This window comes from Oreochromis aureus, linkage group 13 (assembly GCF_013358895.1).
Source record: "Oreochromis aureus strain Israel breed Guangdong linkage group 13, ZZ_aureus, whole genome shotgun sequence".
In the NCBI taxonomy this organism is placed as follows: domain Eukaryota; kingdom Metazoa; phylum Chordata; class Actinopteri; order Cichliformes; family Cichlidae; genus Oreochromis; species Oreochromis aureus.
Window position 1 is genome coordinate 22,554,936 of NC_052954.1, and position 24,229 is coordinate 22,579,164.

The window sequence follows — 24,229 nt, forward strand, 5'->3', positions numbered from 1 at the left end:
GCCAGCCAAAACTAACTTCTAACATTTATAATACAATGCTGAAAAATACTTTTGTGTTTTTCAACATAACATATTTTTTTCCATATGATTTCTAAATGCAGAAGACTATAAATGGGAATATAAACGATAAAAAACGCGTAAAGTTAGACGCAGCGTTTTTCTCAAAACCTTTGGCAAGTTTTGTCGGGCCAAAGAGTTAGTTTACACATGGGGAGCTGAAGGCTTACCATCAGTTGGTAGGAGAAAACATCTGAATTTTATCTGTTTTCGGTCTTTGATCGTCATTATGTTGAAGTCTAAAACCTTCGTTAAGAAGACCCGGTCGGGTGGGGTGATGAAGGTAGTGCGTGAGCATTATCTGAGAGATGATATTTGGTGCGGGAGTGAAGTTTGCACTGAATGCAAACAGGAGTCCACGGTGCTGCAGAAAGACGCGTGTATGGAGAGTAGTCTCTGCTCCTATCCACATTATCTGGTCCCTGACACCAATGTGGTGCTTCATCAGGTAGTAAAAAGTGACATCAAATTTCTTTAAACAATTGAATATGGTAATCTAAACGTGTAAGCTTTGACTTCCCTTCCCTAGGCACATAGTACAAGTTTGTGACTCATGTACTGCTATGATGCCCGTAAAAGTACAGTATACTATATAAGAAGCACGAATCATGGCTGTGCTCGAGGTAGTAGATAGTTGTTGAAGATGCGAGTGACCAGAATGGACAGGATTAGAAATGAGTACATCGGTGGGACAGTTCAGGTTAAGCAGTTTGCATACAAAGAGAGACGAGGCTGAGGCTACCGAGTTGCTAGACAGCAACAAAAGAGAATATGCCAGAAGAGATTCATGGATTGAATTAAAGAAGACTTGCAAAGGATGTAACAGACAGTTTTAGGATAGGGTGAGATGATCTGCTTTGGGGGCCCCTAAAGGGAGTAGCCACAAGAAGAAGAAGAAGACACAAAAAGCACAAACTGGGGGCATTAAACGTTATGTTATTGCCAAATAACACTTTTTCTGGTTAATGTCAATATTTTTCTTTTTATGCACCTAGATAACTTTTTCAAAAGTGACCTAACAGAGAGAGCAGCAGATATAGTAACAATTACAGATTCAATACAAATATAATAAAAGTTGAGGGGTTTTTGTTTTTGTTTTTACCGACTTGAGCTTTCAGTAGTAATCAGTAGTGACGGTTTGCGTATTATTCAAGAAAAAAGACTGACCATATTCAAAAAGTGTTTTTTGGCCAGTTCTTATTAACCAGTTGGAACAGATATCTGACATCAGTTTAGGTGAAAGAGATTCCTTTTAAGCATTGCACCTGATTCCCTAACACTTTGTGTACACTTTGTCCTGTAGATCGATATACTGGAAGATCCTGTGATTTGCAATGTGATTATCCTTCAAACTGTACTGCAGGAGGTGCGCCACCGCAGTGCACCCGTCTACAAACGCCTGAAGGACATTATACACGAGAAAGAAAAACACTTCTACACTTTTACCAATGAACACCACAGGTAGAGAAACCCTGATGGCATTTTTAACATCATAATGACATCCTAATTTCACAGTATTGTCAAAAATAAACACACACAAAAGTAATAAGTAGAAAGATCTTTTTCTCCTTCATGGTATCAGATCACTTTAAAAAGCCATGAAACTGTATTTTACTGTGAAGTTCGATACCTTATTTTATCTATCCTTATAATTCCTGCTCTTCCAGAGATACATTCATTGAACGTGAACCAGGGGAGAGTGCTAATGACCGAAATGACCGGGCAATTCGTGTGGCAGTCAAATGGTACAGCCAGCACCTGAAGACATTTGAGTCTGACACAGATGGTCTCAAGGTGGTCCTCCTCACCAATGATCAAGGAAACAAGCAGAAAGCACAGGACAACGGCCTGCTGGTGTACAAATGTAATGTATCACATTTTCAGCAAGAAAAGACCTTCTAACTATGTTCTTTTAAATTTAATCTAATTTTAAATTACATCAGCTTAACAGTTTGTCATAAGAATACTTTTTAAATTTTTTTTATAGGTGAAGAATATGTCAAGAGTCTGATAGCAAACCCTGAGCTTGTGGATCGCCTGGCCTTGTCCAGTGATGACAAGGTAAGCTAAAATTGTTACATACAAAAATCAGGTGTCTATACCTGAACTTGAATCTGTTTCTCCTGTTTACATATCTCATTTTCTTTTTAACCCAACCTCTTTTTTTTTTGGTATTCTGTGTCTCTCCTCCATCAGAGTGAAATTACTAGCAGTAAAGTGTTATTTCCAGAGCACTTTCCCCTATCCAGAATTCAAACAGGAATTAAAAGTGGCTCCTTCCTCCAAGGCACCTTTAGGGCCAGCAGAGACAACTATTTGGAGGCAACTGTGTTTGTCCAGGGAGAGGGAGAAGACAGCACAGAGGTGTGTGTGTTTGTGTGCATGTATATCTGTCTGTGAATATATAGTTCTGTTGATCATGTCGTGCAGTCTAAGTTTGTCATTTGCTGTGCAAATAACCTCATTTTTCAAAAAAGTGAAAGCATGCTGAAAGCTCTCTACGGTCCTTTTATTTGTTCACAGGTTCTCATCCAGGGTCTTCAGAACCTCAACAGAGCAGTGCATCAGGATGTGGTTGCTGTGCAGCTTTTGCCACGAAGTGAGTGGGTGGCACCGTCCTCAGTTGTCCTTCAGGATGAAGGCACCGGAAAGGATGATGAGGATGCTGAAGAAGAGGAGGGGAACGTAAGTTTTATGGAAGAAGATGTTATTAGACAAACCTGTATATTTGCTTATGGTTGAGTTGTTTGCTTTTTTTTATTTCTTATAATTTAGTTGGAATATAATTTAAAATAAGTATTGGTGTAGATGTTTAAATGTATAAAGGTGTCTTAGAGTGCCTCCTTGTTATTTGAGCAGTTGAGAACAGCAGCAGCCGAGGCAGCGAGGAAGCCCACTGGCAAGGTGGTGGGGGTCATAAAAAGGAACTGGAGGCCATTCTGTGGCATGCTGAATGTTTCCCAAATCAAAGAGGTACGTTAAAGCTGCTCAGTATTGTATGGAACATTGCACAAAATTGATATGTGCCTTTAACGTAAATTAATACAACTTAATAGTTACAGATAGTTTTGTGCTTCCTCTTATTGTCAGCACTGACAATCCCTATTCTTTCCCTGTTCTTTCAGTCCACTCGGCATCTTTTCACCCCAGCAGACCGCCGTATTCCACGCATCCGCATTGAAACGCGGCAGGCGTCCACACTGGCAGGCCAGAGGATCATGGTGGCCATTGATGGCTGGCCCAAAGACTCCAGATATCCAAATGTGAGTTGGAATCTCTTCAGACTGTCAAATAATTGGAACCTGCATATCCACTTACCATTTCTATGTTAGGTTTAATATAAAAATTTAGCACAACATTTACAGGAAAATATAAAATTCAAGGAATACCAATTTGTCCATGGAGACATTCTATTTTATTATTGTTATTTTTGCTATTTAGGGTCATTTTGTACGCAGTTTGGGAGGTGCGGGGGAGAAGGAGACAGAAGAGGAGGTGCTGCTACTAGAGCATGATGTCCCTCATCAGGCTTTCTCCCAGGCAGTGCTCAGTTTCCTCCCTAAGGTGCCATGGGCCATCACACCGGAGGTAACATTTTTTTCTTAAGATAAATAGGGCACAGGTATATTATTGTTTAAGTCATCAGTCGGTCCATCAGCCCATAATTTGAAAGCATGGACATATACAAATGTGTATAAATGAATGTAAATGTATGTGGTGCAGGACATGATGAAAAGGGAGGACCTGAGGCCTCTGACAGTCTGCAGTGTGGACCCTCCAGGATGCACAGATATAGATGATGCTCTGCACTGTAGAGAGCTGGAAAATGGAAACCTCGAGGTACAAATACACTGTTAGTAAAAGTACTTGTGTCTGTAAAACTGTACATGCGAGTCTTTTGATGTACTATCCATGTTTGTTTGCAACAGGTGGGCGTCCACATTGCTGATGTCAGCCACTTCATCAGACCTGGCAACGCTCTAGACAAAGAGGCAGCCAACCGTGGCACCACAGTGTACCTGTGTGGCAAAGTAAGAAAATCCACCTCGCATGTTTGCATCCTTCATTAATGCATTTTAAACCATGATATCAACAACAGTACCACAGTGTAAGCGCCTTTAACATAAGAGAAAAAGGAAGCACTCTGCTGACAACTATTTTAAGCAAACAGCTCAAAATTTGTGTTGAACTGGCCAGCATGACAGCTCTGTCTATACTACATAATTTTTTGCGGGGGCGTCTTCACATGTACTATCCTATGTGCGAAAGGTTAAGTGTTTACAGAAAAAGAGAACGAGAACACTCACATAGTGCAGTAAACTTAAAACGAAGTCTTGAATTTTATCTTAGAAAAAAAAGTGGGCTCAACTCAAAGTAGTTCAAAATCATCAAATGACACAGCCAATGGCTTTGTTGACATTTAGAGGTTTCAGTGAATGGCTTAAGAATTTAAATTGATTCAGCCATCGGTGTGTACATGTTCAGAATTGAAATATCAAATTTCCAAATGTAATTACAGTTATAATTAAATGTGGTAATTGAACCCCCCTGGTCTGTACTCAGCTCCACATGTCGTTCCAAAAGGCTTCTGCTGATACACAATAGAAAAGCAGGTGAGCCAGGCTGATATTAACAATATTTTCACAGAATACACAGGTGTTCCTGTCCAAATTCAATTTCTTTGGGAGGAAGTGGAAGTGAAATATACTTTCTCTGTATCACCTTAACCTCTTCGATCACAATTTTTATCACAAAAGTCAGCGAATGCGATGCAGAGTTTTCTCAGGTCAGAACAAATATTAGTGTGTTGATCTCAAAGGGACTGGGCTGGCTTTTGTCAGTATTTTATAACCTTTAGTAGTGCAATTGGAACTTGTCACAGAACATGCCATAATACATCACCTTTTTTATCCATGAAATCCAGCCCAAATCCCTGCAGACCTCCATTCTTCCGTTCCATGTGCACAGATGTGTTTTTTACCAAGTCGAATGTAGCTCCTGCTCCCTGTCATTCTGCATTTTTGGTCTATTTTTATTGGTCACAGAAATATGTGTCACACCGAATGTACATAATACCGTGCTGCTTTCAAAGTTTGATTGTGCGATTGCTCTCCGGTCTTCATGCTTGCACTGCACTGTGTTGTGTTTTGCTCAACACTGCAGGAAACTGTGTGATACAAGCTTATTATGGCCCTTTCACTTAGAAATGACTCTAATAGTAGAAACAAATGTGCAAATTTCTTCTTATTTGTATTTCATTTAAATCATCTGAATATGTTTGATTTTTAACAGTGTGTTTAATTTTGTATCTCACAGAGGATAGACATGGTTCCTGAACTGCTCAGCTCCAATCTTTGTTCTCTGCGGTCCAATGTGGACAGGTAATAATGACACAAACACACGCAGCCTTTTCCCGTTAAATGAATAAAACGAATGTACTTAGATTGTTTGTCTCTAATTCTGGTTCTTTTATTTGCTTTCACCAGACTCGCCTTTTCGTGTATCTGGGAAATAAACCACAAGGCTGAAATTCTAAAGACTCGATTCACAAAAAGTGTTATTAACTCCAAGGTATCGTGCCAACACACATGCACAGTTAGCATTTTGTTTTTTAAATTTATACCTTTTTTTTAATGTTAGCATTTTGTGTTAGATTTTATGCAATAATTTTTTTTCTGTATAAGGTTTATTATTACTATTATTGATGATTTTCTTTGTTTTGGTCCAGGCGTCTTTGACCTATGCTGAGGCCCAGATGAGGATTGATGACACCAGCAAGAATGATGATATAACAAAAAGCCTACGGGGTCTGAACAAACTGGCCAAAATCCTGAAGAGGCAGAGGATAGAGAAAGGGTAAAGACCAAAGTGAAAGAATAGTAAAAAAAACAGAGGCAAAAAGCTGGATATTTAGACTTGTTGTAATTCACATGAATCTAATTTTGATATCATTTAGGGCACTGACATTGTCCTCTTTAGAGGTCCGTTTTCACATGGACAGTGAAACCCATGACCCCATTGATCTTCAGACCAAAGAACTCATGTAGGTAACTTTGAAAAGGAGCACTCTGCAGAATCCATTTCTCTGCAGAAGCTTCTTTTTGTCTTCATATTTTTCAGTGTATGAGCCATGCTGTGTTTTTGATGAGTGTAAATAAAACCATCTCCTGTTCATTAGGGAGACAAACTCAATGGTTGAAGAGTTCATGTTGCTGGCCAATATTTCAGTTGCTCAGAAGATTTACGATGAATTCCCAGAGTGCGCTCTGCTGAGGAAACACCCAGCACCACCTCCGTCTAACTATGACATCCTAATCAAAGCTGCAAAGTCTAAGGTGAGTAAAGGCAAACAGTCATGTGAATTCTTGCTATGAAAGAAGGACATTGTGTCAGTAAAGCAGCTTTAATTCAAGATCCTGACTAAGAGCATTTTTAATTTTAAATCGTTTTGTAGGTTTCTCTCATACTGGAAAGCAACTGCATAAGTCCCTGCTTCTAGTTGGGAATCACAGCAGTACATTAAGTACAAAAACTAGTAAATATGGTTACGTTTTTAATAGGAAAAATATTTTAAGGTGTCAACATTTTTGTTTCCAACTCCCATCAGGAGGTCGAGGTCCACACAGATTCAGCAAAGGCACTGGCTGACTCGCTTGATGCAGCCAAAGTGGATGGATTCCCATACTTTAACACGCTGCTGCGCATCCTGGCCACTCGCTGCATGATGCAAGCCGTCTATTTTTGTTCTGGCATGGACAGCGATTTCCATCATTATGGTCTCGCCTCGCCCATTTATACGCACTTCACGTCCCCTATCAGGAGGTATGAAAACAGATGTTCTACACATCTTGGCAAAATATGTGTACGTCAGGCTTTTCTAACAAAGAGATGTTCAGAATTGATTATGGATCAGTTGTTTCTATACTCTTTTGTCATCCAGTTTAATTCTTTTTGTACTTTGTGCTCAGGTACGCTGATATCATTGTGCACCGCCTGCTGGCAGTGGCTATAGGTGCAGACACCACCTACCCAGATTTAATGGACAAGCATAAACAGTCAGCTCTCTGCAATAACCTCAACTACAGACACAAAATGTCTCAGTATGCACAGCGGGCTTCTGTGGCCTTCCACACACAGGTAAACACACATCAACATGTGAACTGTGTGAACTGGTTGTCTTTGTCTTATATTAAAACCCTTTTTTTCCTGCAGTTGTTCTTCAAGAGCCGAGGAATCCTTAATGAAGAAGGATTCATTCTGTTTGTGAGGAAGAATGCAATCATCGTGCTCATCCCAAAGTTTGGCTTGGAGGGAACGGTGTTCTTTGACTCAAAAGACAAGGTTTCCCCAAACATAGTGTTTGAGGAAGAGGTATGAACACCTTTTTTTGGTAAATTTAAAAGCAATCAGCTTTGTATAGAAAGTCAGTAGGGTTTAACATGTTTTTTTTGCACGTGTGTAGGGTCCCACTCTGTCTGTAGAACAGCACAAGTTCCACATATTCGACAAGGTGAAGGTCACCATTAGCCTAGATGACTCCAATATTCAGCACCAGAAGATCCGCATGGCTCTGATTGAACCAGTGGTAAGAAAGACCAAAACTGAACTTTTAACAGTTAAAAGTATTCAGATTTGATTGAAGACTATTAAGATACAGATTTCAGTCAACCCTGATAAGAAAATGTGCTCATTTTTTGCCTAGAAATAAAAGTTTGTTTTATTTTAGATCCCTGGTGTGAGTGTCCCAGCCCCAGATACCGAAACACCAGCCAAGAAACAAAAACTGGACCGCTGACACAGGAAGAAGCTCTCCGTTTTCACCTAAACCACATGATGTTCCAGTTTGGACTATTTGATGTATTGATAAAGTTCAGTTGTTTTATTTTGCTTAAAAAAAAAAAAAATCTCTTTTTTAATGAGTAAAATTTTGCTCTTTTATATGATTTAAAACATTTGTTGGAAGAGTAAGCTGTCTTACATACTAAAGGCAGCGCAGTCATTAAAAAGATTTTTTTTGAAATTGTTTCTGATGTACAAAACTTCTCAGAATTATTTTCAAACATAATGTGAATTGAGTCATAAGCCAAAATATTGGAAGATTTCACCATTTATTTGTTTATTTATTTAAATATTAGAAGTTTACAGCTTTGTTTTACTTTTATTCCTTGGGTTGATTTAAATTATTAGCAAATAAACACCCTGTGCAGAGGTCCATAAAACAACGTATCCTGAAGCCAGTCAAAAAAAACAAACCTGAACGCAACTTAATGTGACAATAATCCAGAAACTGAATTTAACTATTAGAAACAGAGCGAAGAAATGGCTCAGTCAGCTTTTAATTCATTAGTGGCATTATTCAGTGCAGCAGACTGTGATATAAAACAACTCAGTATCCAAACATGATAAAAAAAAGTTTTATAAAAATCATAAATACAGCTCAGATCTGATGTTGCCTGAAAGTCCAGATATATCCAACACCAAATTAAAAGAAAACAAAACTCCCAAAAAAACAACAGAAATTGTGCTAGGATCAATACAGCTTTCAGGAAGGTTATTGTTGTGCAAGTTGAATGCAGACTTGATAGTTTGATGCTGGTTTCAAAAGTACAACTGTCTGTGGATTAGACTTCCCTTTGATAACCTGTGATTAAAGAAACTCTGCTTCCAGTCAGGTAACTTGTGAAACCCCATGGTTGTATTCATACCTCATTTAACAGTTAACACAATTCAGTCTAACTGAACATATTTACCATAAATGCTTTAGACATAGTGTAAACCTTGTTGTATTTGATTGCAAAATATTAAGCACATGCTTTCACTAGAAGAAGAATCCCTTTCAATCCATCTATCGCTTGGCTCAGTGGTGAGGAAAAAACACCTGAAAGAGAAGAAACTTAGTTTTAATCAAAAGAAAAAGAAAGTAAGGATATACAATGTACACACTAGAGCACACTTCAGGGTTTTCTGTTACACTAACATGGTCGTTGTTTAAAGTGTCTAATCTTAGGTTTTTCTCAGTGAAGAGTTGCTTAAATTTTACTAAACAATGGATGAAAGAAGTAATTTTTTTTTTTAAACATAAAACTTAATGCTGATAATAACTAATAGTTTTAGGAACAATTAGATCTAAAAGGCACAAACTCATGTATCCACATTCTTGTGACTGTGTGTAAAGTCAGTACCTTTACTTTAGTGTGTCGAGTGACTTGGAAGGCATCTTCTGCCATGTTTGAACTGAAGAACTCTTTGCTGTCAAAGTCTTTGTTGGTGCCATCAATAAGACTGACTGCTGAGGTAGTGTTATAACCGCTGTCCACCTGAACACGTGCAAAAAGCCAGTCAATCAGAAATATTCTGTTACCCAAAACATCAATATGAAATTATCCTTCCCGGGGTTAAGCTGTTTTTACAAACCTGCATGCTAGAATCGTAGCGTATGCTGCTTCCTTCTGCCAGGAGAGACACAAACATGTGAGAGTTTTCTATTGCTGATGCATTAACCATGCGAGAGCTGGTCAGCTGCTCGGAAGGCCCCACACCTTCGTCCTCCTCATACTCGAGCCTCGGTTCAATTTCTGTCTCTTTGCCTTCCTCCATTTTCACAGGTTCCATTGGGTCCATGCTAACTCTCTCAGTGTTGGTGGGGTGAGAGTCTTGTGTCAGGGGTGATGATGACGAATCTAATTCCATAGAGGGGAAAGAAGAGCGAGTGGCAGAGGGGAGGTGTTCTTCAGCCACCTCATTGTCTGGGAGCTTAGGGTTGAGGATCGGTGAGATGAGGGGAGGGGAAGCCCAGCAGCGGCCTCTAGGTCTGGGCCTGGGTCGAGAAATGCGCTGGGGTTCATTGTGGCAATGGAGCTGGTGTGGGGAGCAGCTACGAATGGGAGAGCAACCCTCAACAAATGGACTCTCACTGCAGGAAGCGACTATGTCCAGGGGGGCACCACGTGGGGTCAAACAGCTCGGCTGGTTCCTCTCAGCTAAAGAAAGAACACAGTAACAATTACTTGCCTTTTTACCAACATTTTGTCTTCTCAGTCACATATTCTTTGTTGGATCATAACATTCCTGAAGCACAACCCCATTCAGAAGATAACGAAGACACATCTGCCTCAATTACCAGTCCTTAATTCAATGTAAAGACCAAATTATAGGTGTTCTTCTTGCTCCAGTGCAACTTATTCTGCATTTTATCATAATATCACCAACTAAATACATGGAGGCATCACCACCATACTCAAAGGTTCATGTATTATAGAGGAAGATTTAAAACTGCTAGCTGGATGAAAACTGTTGTCATGATTAAAAAAAAAAAAAAAAAAAAAAAATATATATATATATCTATATCTATACATATATATCTATATCTATACCTATCTCTCTATCTATACCTATCTCTATCTATACATATATCTCTATATCTATATATCTATATCTATATCTATATATCTCTATCTATCTATCTATCTATATATATATATATATCTCTCTATCTCCATATAGATATATATATATATATTTATTAAATACAAAACCATGTCAGTGTGGATGTAGCCTTAGACAATATTTCTCCAATTCTGATTTGTTTGGATATTAAAGTTTTAGTTACAACTGTGTACCTGAGCCAACAGGTGTGCGTGCTGCATGTGCAACAATAGGAGAAATTGTGGGGGAGATGAGGCCAGCAGGAGAGGACCTATCACGGAAGAGAGGACTGTCGATGCTGCCAAGGCTACAATCCCGGAAGCGTCCGTGCTGGATGGGACTCGAAGAGAACTGACCCTAAAATAGCAATAGCAATTTTATTTATGTAGCACATTTCATTACGTGTAAACTGCTTAACAAAGAAGATAAAAACCTGTGTAGGTTTACAATCCTTTAAGGCAGCAAAAACACAAAAACAAATCAACAGCAACTATTTAGTGTAAGCCTGGGTGAAGGCTTAACAGTGTAAATGTTCATTTTCCTGTTATTAAAATATTCGTTGAGCAAAATATGATCTCCAGATGCATTTTTTTCTTTTGAATTTTATGCTTAAAATTAAATTGTTTGGGTAACGGTTGTGTATATGAAATCCCTACACTCCTCTACTCACCGTAGAAGGCGTCGGAGCTGACACACCACAGGCCGAAGGGGAGGAAAAGATAGCCGATACAGCTTCTCCCTCAGAACCTTCAACGCAGTCTCCTCTCTTGAGAGATGGCTTTTCCTGACCGGCATTGCCTCTCTCTGGACTTGGAGGGCTCGAGCTGTCTGAGCCACTATAACTATTTTGGCCATCAAGGAATAGTTTTCGTCGCAAGGAGGAGCTGCTAAGACTCTCCTGCACTGGATCACACACTTCTTCATAACGGTAATATTCCCCTGTGAGAAAAAAAAACAGAAACAGTGACTTGACAGCAGATTGTTCGATTTTCTTTTTCTCACTATGATCCTGTTGGTGTTTAGTCAAGGTTTACCTAGAACTTTCTCCAAATCAAAAGCCAAAGGCAATGTAAGGGTTGTCTGACATCCAACTGTAGATCAAAACACACAAAGTTATATATATATATATAAAAAGTAGGTAAAAGGGGAAAAAAAAAAGTCAAAACAGGTAAAAAAAAAAAAAGTAACCAACCTGAAATTTTTTCTGGCTCCTCTGCAATCATTGCAGACATTGAACCTACAACATTGAAAATAAAAGCATTTACAAAACCAGAGTTCAACAGAAATCTATGGATAAAAACAAAATAAATACAAATACAAAACCTATAAGAATTAAGAAGTAACATAAAAGATAAGATAACTTACTACTCTTAGAAATCTGAGGGACTTTACGGGTCTCTGGTGCCGCCCAGGGGGAAGGGACAATTATTCCTTTGGTGAAAAACTTTATTGGAGACAGGATAATGACATCAGTACAAAGGGAATCTATAAATTTTGGGTACACTAAATTCTGTATCATTAGTAAAGGATGAGATTTGGTTACCTGCTCAATAGCATTCTGACGTTTTTCCTCAATGTCCGAATCCGTCCTAAAAGAAAAACCACTCACGATTGATAGAGTCTTTAATAAGCTCCCCAGGTTTAATACATAGAGGAGGTATTAAAATCACAAAATAAAACAATACATTTCTTCCTCAAAGAATTTCACATTTGTCACAGTGTCAGCCTTATTACATCACTTACCTTGTCTGACTGAGGTAAAAAGATTGTAGCTGAATTTCCTCTGGGTCTATGTGCACTGGTAGGAGACTGGCCATTTCATCAATAGACCAGTTAAACTTAGGTGGAGTCTGGGTAAATTAAACAAGTCTAGAATTATTAAGAGACTACATCAAATCATGAGTAAACGAGTTGAGTAGATGATATGAAGTAAATTTAAAACTTACAGCTTTACAAGGTAGGGACTTGAATACAGATGGACTTGGCACCAGCGGTTCGCGAAGATGGTGATAGTCGTTTGGACTTTCAAAGGGGTTTCTAATGGAGGGCCTGCCTGGAGTCTCTGGAGTGATCTGGATCTCAGCATGGTCCCCCATTTTAGCTGACAAGAAATATCAAAGTCGGGATGACGATAAATGACAATCCAATCACAAAAAGACACTAAAATTATTTCGTGATAAGGCGATTTTTTGTATTATTTTGTTCTACTCTGGTACGTTGGCTACATTACTTCCTCTGTTTGTATAGCGTTAAAAAAAAACCTTCGAAGGAAGCAGCTTTTAAAAAGAGGATTTAGCTTCACACATTTCACTTCACCCCTAACTTATTTATACATTTACGCAAGAACTAGATAACGTTTGTCTTACAACTGTTGGTACTTACAATTGTGAATGAGCCGGAACTCTAACAGCAATATTCATTGGAAAGCCAGCAGCAAACAATCAGCAGAGAGACCAGTTCAAACGTTTTTTAATTTCGCCCACAAGGCAGGCTAGCCAATAGAATCGTCGCAGGAAGTTCGCGTAACCAATGAAGAATTTCGTGTCGTCACTTCCTTCAGCACACTTTCGCGAGTAGCGGCAATGAGCGCTGTCAGCTAGCTAGGATCTTATATTGACCTTTACGTGATTGTGCTAGCCTGGTTTTTGCTGATTCAATGTAAATGTATAAGAAACGCCTGAAATCTGGTTGATTTTTTGCGTTGTGTCTCTAAGTCTTAATTTGTCAGCCACTTGCTAGCAAGCGTTGGCTAGCTATAGTCATCCATCACTATGGCCAGTGCAGCAAACGCAAACCTAAACGCAGTACGGGAGACGATGGACGGTAAATATGTAATTACTGCGTGTAGTATTTTGTGTATTTGTATAATAGTTGTAAATTCATCTTAAAATATATATAGTACGTTTTAGCATGTGTGTCATAGCTGTGTCTGTTTTTACCTCCTCCCCCAACAGTGTTGCTGGAGATCTCCAGGTTGCTCAACACTGGCTTGGATATGGAGTCTCTATCCATATGCGTGAGACTGTGTGAGCAGGGCATCAACCCAGAAGCTCTTTCTGCAGTCATCAAAGAACTGCGGAAAGCTTCCGAGTCCCTTAAGGTACAGACACAGCCTCCCTAAAAGCTAATCAGCTCACATTGTACATACATGTAGATACTTTACTGAGCCAACAAGGAAATTATTGTTAAAGCGGCAGAAGGATAAAAATGATATAATCTACAGCATTATTAAAGGTACCACAGGCTTATACTTGATTTCTTATTAGGAAAGGTCTGGATCCTTTCTGTATGACGTTTTGCATATTGTCTCCAGGTACTCACCGTCCCCCCACAGTCCAAAGACATGCATGGGGTTAGGTTAATTTTGGTTCCAATGTAAACACAGGTCTGTCTGCGTTAGTTTTGCATTCTTTATGAATGCAACTGGCATTAAAAAGAACATGTACACTATAAATCTGAGAAATCACAGGAAGAAGGTTTGATACAGAAATATCTCTGCCATCTAATCTTGTTTCACCTTTTTTCACCAGTTATATAAAGGAGACTTGTAGAGTTTTATAGAGAACAGTAGGAATGCTTTCCTTTATGGCAGCAAAGTCAGCCCTCTGTAGTTTGGAATGGAGTGAGTTAGATGGGTTGTCCATAATGGTAAGCAGTTTATTCAGTGACCTCCTGTCCCTCACTGACTTAAGTGACTCCAGATTCCAGCCAATGATGGTTCCAAACTTGTGGATTAGTTTGTTGATCCTGCTGGCATCTCTGGCACTGATGCTGCCTCCCACTGCTAACTGAATCTGAGCTTAATTAGAAAGTCTGGTCTGCTCTTACCCTTCTTGTACATAGCATCACTATTTATCCTCCAGACCAGTCTTTCATTCAAGTGAACACTCAAGTACCTGTCCACTGTTTTACCATCCTTACCTATGACGTTAATGGGCTTCGGCACATTTTTTAAAAATTTCCTCTAAAAGTCAAACATCATCTCTTTTTCACATTGAGGAAGAGGTGATTTCTGCCAGACCATTTGTTTGAAATATGTTAAATATGCTTGAAACTATGTGTTTAGAAAAATACTTTACATTTAAGTTTTTTTTGTGTAACTTGAACAATTTTCACATTTTTTTTTTTTAATATCTTAAAGATGGGATATGCATGAAACTGTTAAATGCACATCTAACCCTACTTCAGTGAATAAACAAGTGGTATGTCCCACAGTGGCGGTCACTTGTCTGTGGAATCGGTCCAAGTAGTTAAATTCTTTGGAATTGTTAGCCTGCCTGCCTATCAGATTCACTTATCAGTTCTCATGGCACTGGAGGAGGAAAATAGTGACACAGTCTACAGCATGGATATAAACAATACTTTAGTTTTAAAAGCCAGTACGATGGTAAATTGCAAACTGCCCAGGACAAAAACAACTGAATTTTGCTGCTAACCTAACTACGGATCTTTACAAGCACCTGCACAGACGACATGCTAACGCTAATCTAGCCAAGAACCCAGAGTGATGTTAAAGCTGAGTGAATGCTGACCCCACCCCAGCATACTTTGTGTTCATACATAAATACTAAAGAAAAATACTAGAGCAAAGATCATATGTGTGTCCTCATTAGGATAGGGATTTGTGTTTGTGTGTGGGACTGTAGCCTATAGGTTTATACTGTTATATAATATGATATAAAATTCTATAATTATGAGACAATGAGTTTCAGGTAATTTTATGGAGAAAATTCTCCTGGGAGTAATTAAGCAACATAATCCATTACATTTAAGAAAAGTGTTCTGTGTAATCCCTCAAATATGTAATACCTGTTCTAGTTATCATCACACCACCCAACCGAGTCTTTCCGGACTTATTCAGATGTTTAATTGATGTCAATACAAAAGCGAACACCAGCAATGGCAGTGTGACAGGCTGAAAGGTGAGCTGCCTGCAGCAGCTGTGTGTGTGTGAAGTATAGATAACATCTGAAATTTAAGAATGTTTATAAAGATGCAGCCGGGTGTAGGGTGACAGAACCTCTTTTTGCATACCAGTTTTACTGAGATATGCCGACACAAAGTAAGCAAAACACCTGATTTTAAAGCATTATGGGCATATTATTAGATTTGCACAGATATAAGAATCAATATAACCAAATCTTGAACACAGATTTCCAACCAAGATTATTTTACTCATTGAAAGAGGCTTAACATGTCGTCCAGAAAATAAACTGTGGTCATTTAATGCATATCAGGATATGAAGTACCAGATTCACAGAAGGGGTTTTTATATATATAAAGTTCTCTCCTAACCTGCTGCTATTGGCCCCTTTCAGATATGCTCTGCTGCATCTATAATCTGTTGGCTTCCTGTCTAAAAGACCACCACAGTCAACTTGCAAAAAAAGTCATTACTATAAGTGAGCCTTTGTAACATTTTTTTATTCAAATCTTTCAACAGAAGTCTTACTGCATGCAGTTGCCTTAACAAATAGAAAATGCCATAAACAGTCATAGCACATGCAAAAAGCATTTTGTCCCATTCACTCATTTCTAATTTTAGGTGTTTCTTGTGTATGTTGCATTTTCTCTATTCCCCAATTCCAAAGAGAGATCTCTTTATCTCTCAAGCTGTGTATGAAAGGATACATACAGCTTTCTTAGAATTACCATCCAGTACTCAAAATCTCTCTCTCACACACACACACACACACACACACACACACACACACACACACACACACACACACACACACACACAGATCTTGCTTGGAGAACAAAAAAAAAAAGGATGAAGAGCAAATGTGGTCAGTGCTCAAGCCCACAAGCAAACAAATCTTTGGTATTGATGATAAATATTCTACACGTGTCCTTCAGTGTCATGAGGCTACTGTGAGTATGAAGCTGGGAGGAACATTGATCTAAAAGCGACCTACTGTACACTTACTGGCCACTTTATTAGGTACAACTGCTCAAGTCCTCAATACAGCAAACATCTTAACCCATCACATGTGAGCATCTTGATGTATTTAGGCAGACATATAGAGATAGTCAAAACAACCTGCTGAACCTGAAACCAATTATCAGAAAGGTGATTTAGTTGGCTTTGAGGACAGGATAGTTGTTGGTGCCAGACAGGCTGGTCTGAGTGTTTTAGAAACTGCTGATCTACTGGGATTTTCCTGCCATGAATCCCCAGACTGCTTTGAGCTGATAGGAAGGCAACAGCAACTAAAAAGAACCACTTGTTGCAACAAATGTATGTAGAAGAGCATCTTTGAACATACAATGTGCTGAACATTGAAGCAGATTGCCCACAGCAGCAGAAGACCACACTGGGTGGCATTATTGTCAGCTAAGAATAGGAAACTGAGGCTATGGTTTGCAAAGGCCCTGCCTTTTATCAAGAATTCAGGACACTGGTGGTGGTGTAATCGGGTTGGATGTTTTCTTGGCACTCTTTGGGCACCTTAGTGGAAACTGGACAGTATTGTTGATGAGCTTATCCATCCCTTAATGACCAAAGTGTATTATCTTCATTTAACAGCTCAAATAATCCAAAACTGGTTGTTTCACTGTATTCAGATGGCGCCCAGATTTACCAGATCCCAATCCAGTAGAGCATCATGGGTGTGCAGCTGACAAATCCATAGCAACTGTGTGATGCTGTGGTGTTAGTATGGACTAAAATCTCTATCTGTGCCATGAAGTTATTGCAGTGCTGAAGGCAAAAGGTGGTCCATCCCAGTTCTAGCAAGGTGTGAGTGTATGTCAGAACGACAGACAGTACAGACTGAGAGGTTTAGTTCTGGTTGGTCTGTTAATTTTGTTGACTTCGCTTACAGTTTTCTGTTTGTGCTAAATTAAAAAAAACAAAAACTCTTTGGTTCTCATCGCAGAGACTGAAAAACCACATTAAAGGTCATGTGTGATATTAATTTTGAGGTAGCCTTTGTGTTTTCCTCATCTTTTCCCACCCATTCATTTTTTGTTTGGCAAAGATATCATATGCTTTTTACTGGTAAAAAAATGAGTCATGATGATGACTAACTAGCTTTTTATTTATTTTCTCTTTCAGGCTTCCGAGAACTGTACAAACTGAAGATAAAAACAGATCACTTAAGTTTTTGGACCTTTTAATGGGATCGTGCCTCCTACCTGCAAGTGTACATACATGGGATCGCCAGCTAATCAGATTTGTCTCCGTTTTGGCACTGTGTGTCTAATTGGTGACTAATGTGCTTCTCTTTTGTGTTTTTAATGTAGTCTTCTCCTGAAATGAGTTCGTACCATTCTGTCTCAAATATAGACATACTCCATGTTTTTCCTGTTACTTCAGGCTATAATTGACTTTCTGCCTTAATTTGAGTGCAGACTCGATTTCTGATCATTAATTTGTTTTTTAATATCTGTAATATATTGTGAATTGTTTTAGTTTTGCATTTCTGTTTTTTCTCAACTTTTGCCATTTTTGTTTTACATGTGGCAGATGAAGTGTAAATTAAAGTGTTACAGTGAGCGGCCACCAGGTGGTGTTGTCTTTCTTATTACAGTCAGAAGTCTTTATCGCTGTTGGGAAGCTTGCACAGTTGTAATTTATTCCACCAAGTTTTTCCTACTGAATCACCATTTCTGTGATTTAATCAGGTACTTTTTAAAATCAATTTTTCATATTTTATTTCTTTATTTTTGTCTTATGTTGAGCCAGTTTTCCAAATCCATCCTGGTGAATTCATAGTTACACCCCTTCACCTTTTATTGGGAGGTTATCTTTGTGCAGGATTTTACAAAGGAAATTATTTTTCCTGTCAGACTGGGTGAAAAGGAAAAGATACTGGTGGAACATTGCACAGTGTAATACAAAAACAGACCATGCAGGGACGCACTTCAAAAACGAAGACTTGAACAAGGGTCATTCTTTACAGCAGGATGCACTGTTGCTCTGAAATCTTTCCTCCTTTACGTCTGTGCTCTATTCTCAAAAATCATTGGAGAATACTCCAAACTTGCTCCTTCCCCCCCAAAAAAGAAAACACATCTTTGATCAACAAGGAATAGAGCTCCTAAATCACGTACAAGCACACAGCATTGTTTTGTTTTTGTCCTGTCTTTAAAATAGATCTATTCATCTTCGAGACGAGAGAAAATGCTGAGAGCAGGGAACATTCCTCCACAGGCCATATATAGGCTAGAGGAGACCTCTTATTCACACAGGCTTTTATCAGTAGCTTGTCTGTGTCCCCTTATGTGTGAGAGCTTAGGTGTTCATGCAGTGCTGTAGATGTCTACAAATGAGTAGCCCCTGAGCCATCTGACAGTAACACCTCACCCCTCACAGGCATGCCACAGAGAAAGCTAGCGATTGAGCAGGAGAGCATGTGTGTGTAAGCATTTCTGTCTTCTTCTGCTTTGTCTCGCCATCTTGACTGACAGGCTCCGAGTCTAAATCTCTGTACTGCTGCTTTGATCTCCTAACACAGTATCTCTCTGTTCTTCTTTACCAACACCGTGTTTAACCAAGAATGAGAGACATACAGACTCGATACGGTGGCTCTGCTTGATAGTCCGTGAGCCAAAACAACCCCAGGTCTCGGTGGGGGGTGAGCCGCAGGAGATGCTGATGAAGGAAGACCAAAACCTGGAATCTTTTTCTTTTACAAAAGAAAATAGTTATGCACGGCTTGATTGGCTACTATGGGCGTGGGATTCGGGATGTATTGCCCTCTGTTTGATGTGTTTGAAGGTTTCTCCTCATCCTAGCAGCTACTTTGATCTCTGTTAAACAAAATATTCCCAAATCCCACAGTCCTAACAGAGATTAGCGTCCATATATGCATGAACATCTAAGAGGTGTTCAACTAGGGCACTGGTCAGGTCACATGACTGTATCAACTTAAGAGGCGAGCGGGTCCTCACGTCAAAACTTCTAAAGGTGTTTATATTTGTATGTCTGATAATTATCCAGGGCGAGGATTATTTTTTTCTGATAAATGAGGCCAGTCTCATTTAAAAGTGAAAGATCTATGTGCAGCAATTACAGTTCAGGTGTGTGCAGTGGATATTAGGAAAATAATTAGACTGGACTGATTAGAAGGTCCCTAAGTAAAGGGAGAGATGGTCTGTTGATGTTTTTCCAAACCTGAATTACAACAATATTGGCGTATGAAAACAACTACAGTGGAGAGACTAATTTGAAGCAGAGTTTAAACAAAAGTCAAAAATCTCTGTGTGTTCAGGTCACTAATTACCTTCAGCAATAAATAGGCTGGGGTGAGGCTTTCCCTACAGAGACGTGGCTTTGTTTAAGGCTAGAATTTTTGGTTTAAAAGAAAACATGAAAATGAAAACATGAAATATTCTGTCTATGTCTAACAAATGTTTTACCACCACTAAGATACTTGCATTTTCACAACCCACACAGTGATGGGAAGTAATAGAGAAGTATTCAAAGTACTTTTTTCAGTAATTTAATATGCAACTTTATACTTCTGCTACAATATTTCAAGGATTAGGTTTAAAACCCATAATATCCACATCCACACAGATTGCATTCAAATGTGTGTTACATGAACTCATAAGCAACTGTAATCCACTTAATGCACAGTAATTTTGTCCCCTTTTTTCTGTATATGAATATTTTTAGGTTTCAAGTTCATTTTGCTAGTAAGTATTATCTTTTGCTGTGCAGTGGCCACTATGGTCTCTAGTACAGGATAATGGCACTTTAATTTTTTAAAGATTCTCTCGAGACTATTGCTTTAATGGCATCAACTTGTTTTAGAGCAAGTGGCATGGGACCATAAGCAGAAAGCAACAGTACTTTTTTTTTTTTTTACACGGTGGTGGGTTTGGTTATTGTTTTAAAAATGTTTATCCATTCCAACTCACAGCTATCACAAACTATTGATCATAACAGTACAGATTGTGCAGTAGTAAGTTAGCCTTAATAGCAGCACTCCAGTATTGTTTGAAGTAATATCTGTAGAGCAGATCCTTTACTGGTAATTGGTGTACCTACTTAAGTAAAGATAACTTAAGCAAGAAATTAAAACGGTTCTTCTACCACTGATTAAAAAAAATGTCATTACTAAGCAGTGGAGCATATCCTGGAGGTCTGTATTCTGTATTGAAATGATTGATTGATTAATATTTCTGTAACAGTCTCAGCCTGTTTGGCCCTCATCCTTTCACAAGGTGAAGCTCCACTGACTGTATTTGCCCCAAGAGGAGTTCTGTGACCTTGTTAGTGATTTCGCCAATATTCCACCGCTGATTAAATACTGGGCACACTTTTAAACCTTAAGATTATACTATTTAGGTTCCAATTCAATTACATAGCAAGGAAATTGGATCATAAACTCTTTAAAGGATCGTTAACAATCATTAGACAAGATAATAGCATGGCAATCAAAATATGTTTTTAAAAAAAAGCAAAAAACTTCCAAAGTCTTTTAGTGACTTTGTTGTTTTTGGACATTTTCCAAGATGATTAATTTGGAAATGATTGATTTACAGTTGTAATTAGCTGTGCTCTGCATAGATGCATAATAATCGTATATCTCCCTGCTTGTTTTAAAGTATTAATTGGTTTCATTAACAAAAGCAGTTAATTGAATAACAATTAACAAAGTTGATGATGGTATCGGCAGCGCATGCAAACTCCCTTGTGTTTTCCCTGTGATGATAATGAAACCACCTTTTTATCAGATTGAAATTTTGTGTGTTGGACTATGTAATGACTAATATGATATTGAGCTTATTAGTTTATTCGAGTGACTCACTCAGGCGTTAAGCTGGTACTGAACACTTTGTGTTTAACAGGTAGGCACCATATGCTGCCTTAATCAGACATTGGAATCACATTTGGTTGTTAAATTGTCTTCTAATAAAAGCAGGTAGTAAAACAACTCGTGCTAATTCAATTTCAGGAGAGTTTTTCTGGAGTGAACAGCTGTTTCTGTTTGCTGGATTGCTTTAACAATCTCCCTCTCCTCTTTCTTATTTGTAAGGTTTAACTCCAACAGCTTGTTTGTTCTTCAACTTTTCTTGTAGAAAATAGAGATGGAGGGTGGACGAGCTGTCCACTCTCCTTAAAAGAAGACAATGCCAGGCATATTGTAGTGACAGCTTGCATTGTGTGTGCGCTTGTGTGTGTGTAAGAGAGAGGGAGCGAAAGGAGAAGGGAGATGGAGAGGATGTGTGTGTGTGTGTGTATGTTAGAAAAACAGAAAAATTTAGAGAATGTGTGCGCGCGCGCGTGTGTGTGTTTGCATGTGTGTTACAGTGACAGCTTGTATTCTGCGTGATTAATGATGTGCTGTGTGACTTGATAAGTGCTTCGGAGGACCAACGCTTGTTTCAATTAGACCTTGTGAAGGTCGCGACGCCGCGCCGGCCTCTCATTATCATATCCATAATCAATCCACATTATCATAGGGGAATGTGGAATGGATGTGTGATATCTTGGTCATGCACACGCACACGCTCACAGGCACCTAATGACATACCAAAACACAATAACATACTCTCTCACTCACAAGAGCACACGCACACTCTTCACTCCAAGTTGATTTGAATCATGACAGTGGCTGTCGGAACGGATTGTCTGTTCAGATTAAGAGTTTGTTTCTGAGAATTAAGCAGCATTGATGGTGGTGGCATTTCAGATCCCCACTGCAGACACAAATGCCAAAACATCATTCTGTCATTACCCCCCTCCTTCTCTTTCACACAAGCACATATATGACCACACACACACACACACGCTTAACTAGGACCCTGGGGCATTTTTAATAGAGGCGAAGTGATTCGTATGTTTTTACTCCTCTAATGAGAACAGATTGAGTGGTATTTACACTTCATCGGCTGATCTAACCACCTACACATTTCCCTCATGCTTCTGCTGCTCACTGGCCAAAACAGACATGTGGAAAGGACCAGAGCTTGGCTTTCAAACAGCGACACAACATGAACATTATCTTTGTCTCTTTGGCTCATGGTGGCAGCGTGGCAAGATAAATATGAACTGTTAAAAGAAGAAAACTGCAGCCAGAATTGGGATCTTAAAGGAAGCTGCGTGTATTTGATTCAGACAATAAAACAGCAAGGAAAATGCATCTTAAACCGGATTTAAATCTCTGGCAAGCTCATTGTTCTGGCAGGGGCAACTCACTTGGGATCTGACTGTTATTTTCTTTAATATAATCAATAAGTCCACCGAACAAAACAAACATTTAAACAAACTAATAAGGATTATATAATACAATAAAAATAAAGTGAGGGAAATGTTGGAGGTTAAAACTTAAATTATAATACTACTGGTGCAATTAGAGGTCCTGAAGAAGATATTAAACATTAATTAACTCAGTAGGCTAATATTCAGTGAAGGGAGAATCTTCCCAGGCGGTCAAGATAGATAGGCTGAGGAAGAGGAACTTAAAGCACTTCAAAGACTAAGGATACCACTGATTTGGCATTTCACTGCTATGACATTGTCAGATTTACAATTTAAAAATGTGGGGATTTTTTTTAAGTAGTTTACTCCATGCATTTTATTCTAGTGAGTTTAAAAACTATGCTGCTTGCATAACCCAAAAAGATAATTTGGTTGGAGAATCAGGTGTGTTGTGCTCATAATGGATAATTTAGACTTCAAAATAAATGAGGACCGTGCTGTACTTCTCAAGATCTGCGAGCAAGCTTTGATTAACGTTAGAGTGAAGTATGAATTAGTTTTCCTGTGTGTGCCACACTGTGTTTTTATACTTGAGTGACTTGAGTATTGGGCTACTTCATTGTTTTCTTTTCAGGGGAGTTTAAGCACAATAGCTGCGGTATGAATTAAACTCATGACCTTCCTGTTGCGAGACAAAGTCACTTCCCACCAGTTCATCCTGCAGTGGTATTCTCTGGTAAAATGAAAAATGTAATTAAACTGTAACCTAGCGGTGCAGTTTATAGGGGCGAAGCTTTCCTCTAGGCTGGCATATTACTCATCAGGTCCTTGTTTATACCGTTGTGCAAAGTTGACTGAGTTCATCATATATCAGTGAATCTATAAGCCTATCAGATGATGGCTAAAAACGTGCAAAGCCCTGCCCTGGGAGGTTAGAACCGAACATTTTACTACCTATTAAACACTTAAAGGTGGGAATTTACAACATGAATCAGCTCTCCTCAACACTAATGGCTTTATCGGTGTATTTTCTACAGATGGAGAAAGAGAGTCGTGACATTTCTTTTTGCCAAGGAAAAGGCCATACTCAGCAGGAGTTATCAAAGGCAAAAAGTAAAAAGTTCGAGTTAGCTATCTCTCTCTCTCTTTCTCTCTCTCTCTCTCTCTCCCCCTGGAGATACTCATGTTAAGCATAATTAAGCAGATTTGATTAGCATCAAGCCTGGCTTCCTCTCTTGACTTTTAATGAATGTAAATCTACCATCTACATCCTAAAGATTAATTTCTGCCAATTAAAAAACACAAGAGGGCTTATTCGAGAGAGGTGGGGGGGTTGGGAGGGAAAGAAGTGTTAAAGTCCTTTGAGTTGGAGTACAGTCAGAGTTTTATCCTCTTCCCCCTTGTCTTATGGTGAGATGGTCTCTGGAGATCTGTGTCTCTCTCTCCCTCTCGACCGAGATCATTATCAACACAATGTTCCGTGAAAGCCACTTTGAAAGGACTGCAAGCTCCATATGTAAATGATGGAAGTGTGTGTGTATGTGTGTGTGTGTGTGTGTGTGTGTGGATAAGGAATCAGTTCAGGGAACA

The 24,229-nt window shown here is 38.9% G+C and overlaps 3 protein-coding genes across 3 annotated transcripts; 2 read left to right on the forward strand and 1 right to left on the reverse strand.

Moving 5' to 3' along the window:
- Positions 1–54: 54 nt before the first annotated feature.
- Positions 55–8,745, forward strand: dis3 (DIS3 exosome endoribonuclease and 3'-5' exoribonuclease). Its single transcript, XM_031742269.2, has 21 exons — positions 55–505; positions 1,361–1,518; positions 1,725–1,921; positions 2,045–2,118; positions 2,254–2,421; positions 2,581–2,742; positions 2,917–3,030; positions 3,183–3,320; positions 3,499–3,645; positions 3,781–3,897; positions 3,987–4,088; positions 5,374–5,438; positions 5,544–5,628; positions 5,786–5,913; positions 6,014–6,100; positions 6,236–6,392; positions 6,665–6,879; positions 7,026–7,194; positions 7,270–7,428; positions 7,520–7,642; positions 7,784–8,745. The coding sequence occupies exons 1-21, from the start codon at positions 287–289 to the stop codon at positions 7,850–7,852; spliced, it is 2,853 nt and encodes a 950-aa protein (XP_031598129.1). The 5' UTR covers positions 55–286; the 3' UTR covers positions 7,853–8,745.
- Positions 8,746–8,796: 51 nt separating this feature from the next.
- bora (bora aurora kinase A activator) lies at positions 8,797–13,019 on the reverse strand. Its single transcript, XM_031742246.2, has 12 exons — positions 12,865–13,019; positions 12,429–12,583; positions 12,226–12,332; positions 12,026–12,071; positions 11,848–11,926; positions 11,675–11,719; positions 11,517–11,573; positions 11,153–11,421; positions 10,677–10,839; positions 9,472–10,037; positions 9,240–9,374; positions 8,797–8,935 (listed from the first exon to the last, which is right to left on the reverse strand). The coding sequence occupies exons 2-12, from the start codon at positions 12,576–12,578 to the stop codon at positions 8,915–8,917; spliced, it is 1,638 nt and encodes a 545-aa protein (XP_031598106.1). The 5' UTR covers positions 12,579–12,583; positions 12,865–13,019; the 3' UTR covers positions 8,797–8,914.
- A 17-nt stretch (positions 13,020–13,036) lies between these two features.
- mzt1 (mitotic spindle organizing protein 1) lies at positions 13,037–17,989 on the forward strand. The gene is made up of 3 exons (XM_031742243.2): positions 13,037–13,305; positions 13,437–13,582; positions 17,543–17,989. Exons 1-3 carry the CDS (start codon positions 13,254–13,256, stop codon positions 17,564–17,566), a joined length of 222 nt encoding a protein of 73 aa, XP_031598103.1. The 5' UTR covers positions 13,037–13,253; the 3' UTR covers positions 17,567–17,989.
- The last annotated feature ends 6,240 nt before the right edge of the window (positions 17,990–24,229 follow it).

Excerpts from the sequence above, each read along its gene's own strand:
- dis3 (XM_031742269.2), top strand. The coding sequence starts at position 287 with ATGTTGAAGTCTAAAACCTTCGTTAAGAAGACCCGGTCGGGTGGGGTG. Across the intron at positions 506-1,360 it reads CCAATGTGGTGCTTCATCAG|ATCGATATACTGGAAGATCC; the intron begins GTAGTAAAAAGT and ends TTTGTCCTGTAG. Across the intron at positions 1,922-2,044 it reads CGGCCTGCTGGTGTACAAAT|GTGAAGAATATGTCAAGAGT; the intron begins GTAATGTATCAC and ends TTTTTTTTATAG.
- bora (XM_031742246.2), bottom strand. The coding sequence starts at position 12,578 with ATGGGGGACCATGCTGAGATCCAGATCACTCCAGAGACTCCAGGCAGG. Across the intron at positions 11,927-12,025 it reads GTCAGAATGCTATTGAGCAG|TTTTTCACCAAAGGAATAAT; the intron begins GTAACCAAATCT and ends TCTCCAATAAAG. Across the intron at positions 9,375-9,471 it reads GCTACGATTCTAGCATGCAG|GTGGACAGCGGTTATAACAC; the intron begins GTTTGTAAAAAC and ends GCACGTGTTCAG.
- mzt1 (XM_031742243.2), top strand. The coding sequence starts at position 13,254 with ATGGCCAGTGCAGCAAACGCAAACCTAAACGCAGTACGGGAGACGATG. Across the intron at positions 13,306-13,436 it reads AGTACGGGAGACGATGGACG|TGTTGCTGGAGATCTCCAGG; the intron begins GTAAATATGTAA and ends CTCCCCCAACAG. Across the intron at positions 13,583-17,542 it reads AAGCTTCCGAGTCCCTTAAG|GCTTCCGAGAACTGTACAAA; the intron begins GTACAGACACAG and ends TTTCTCTTTCAG.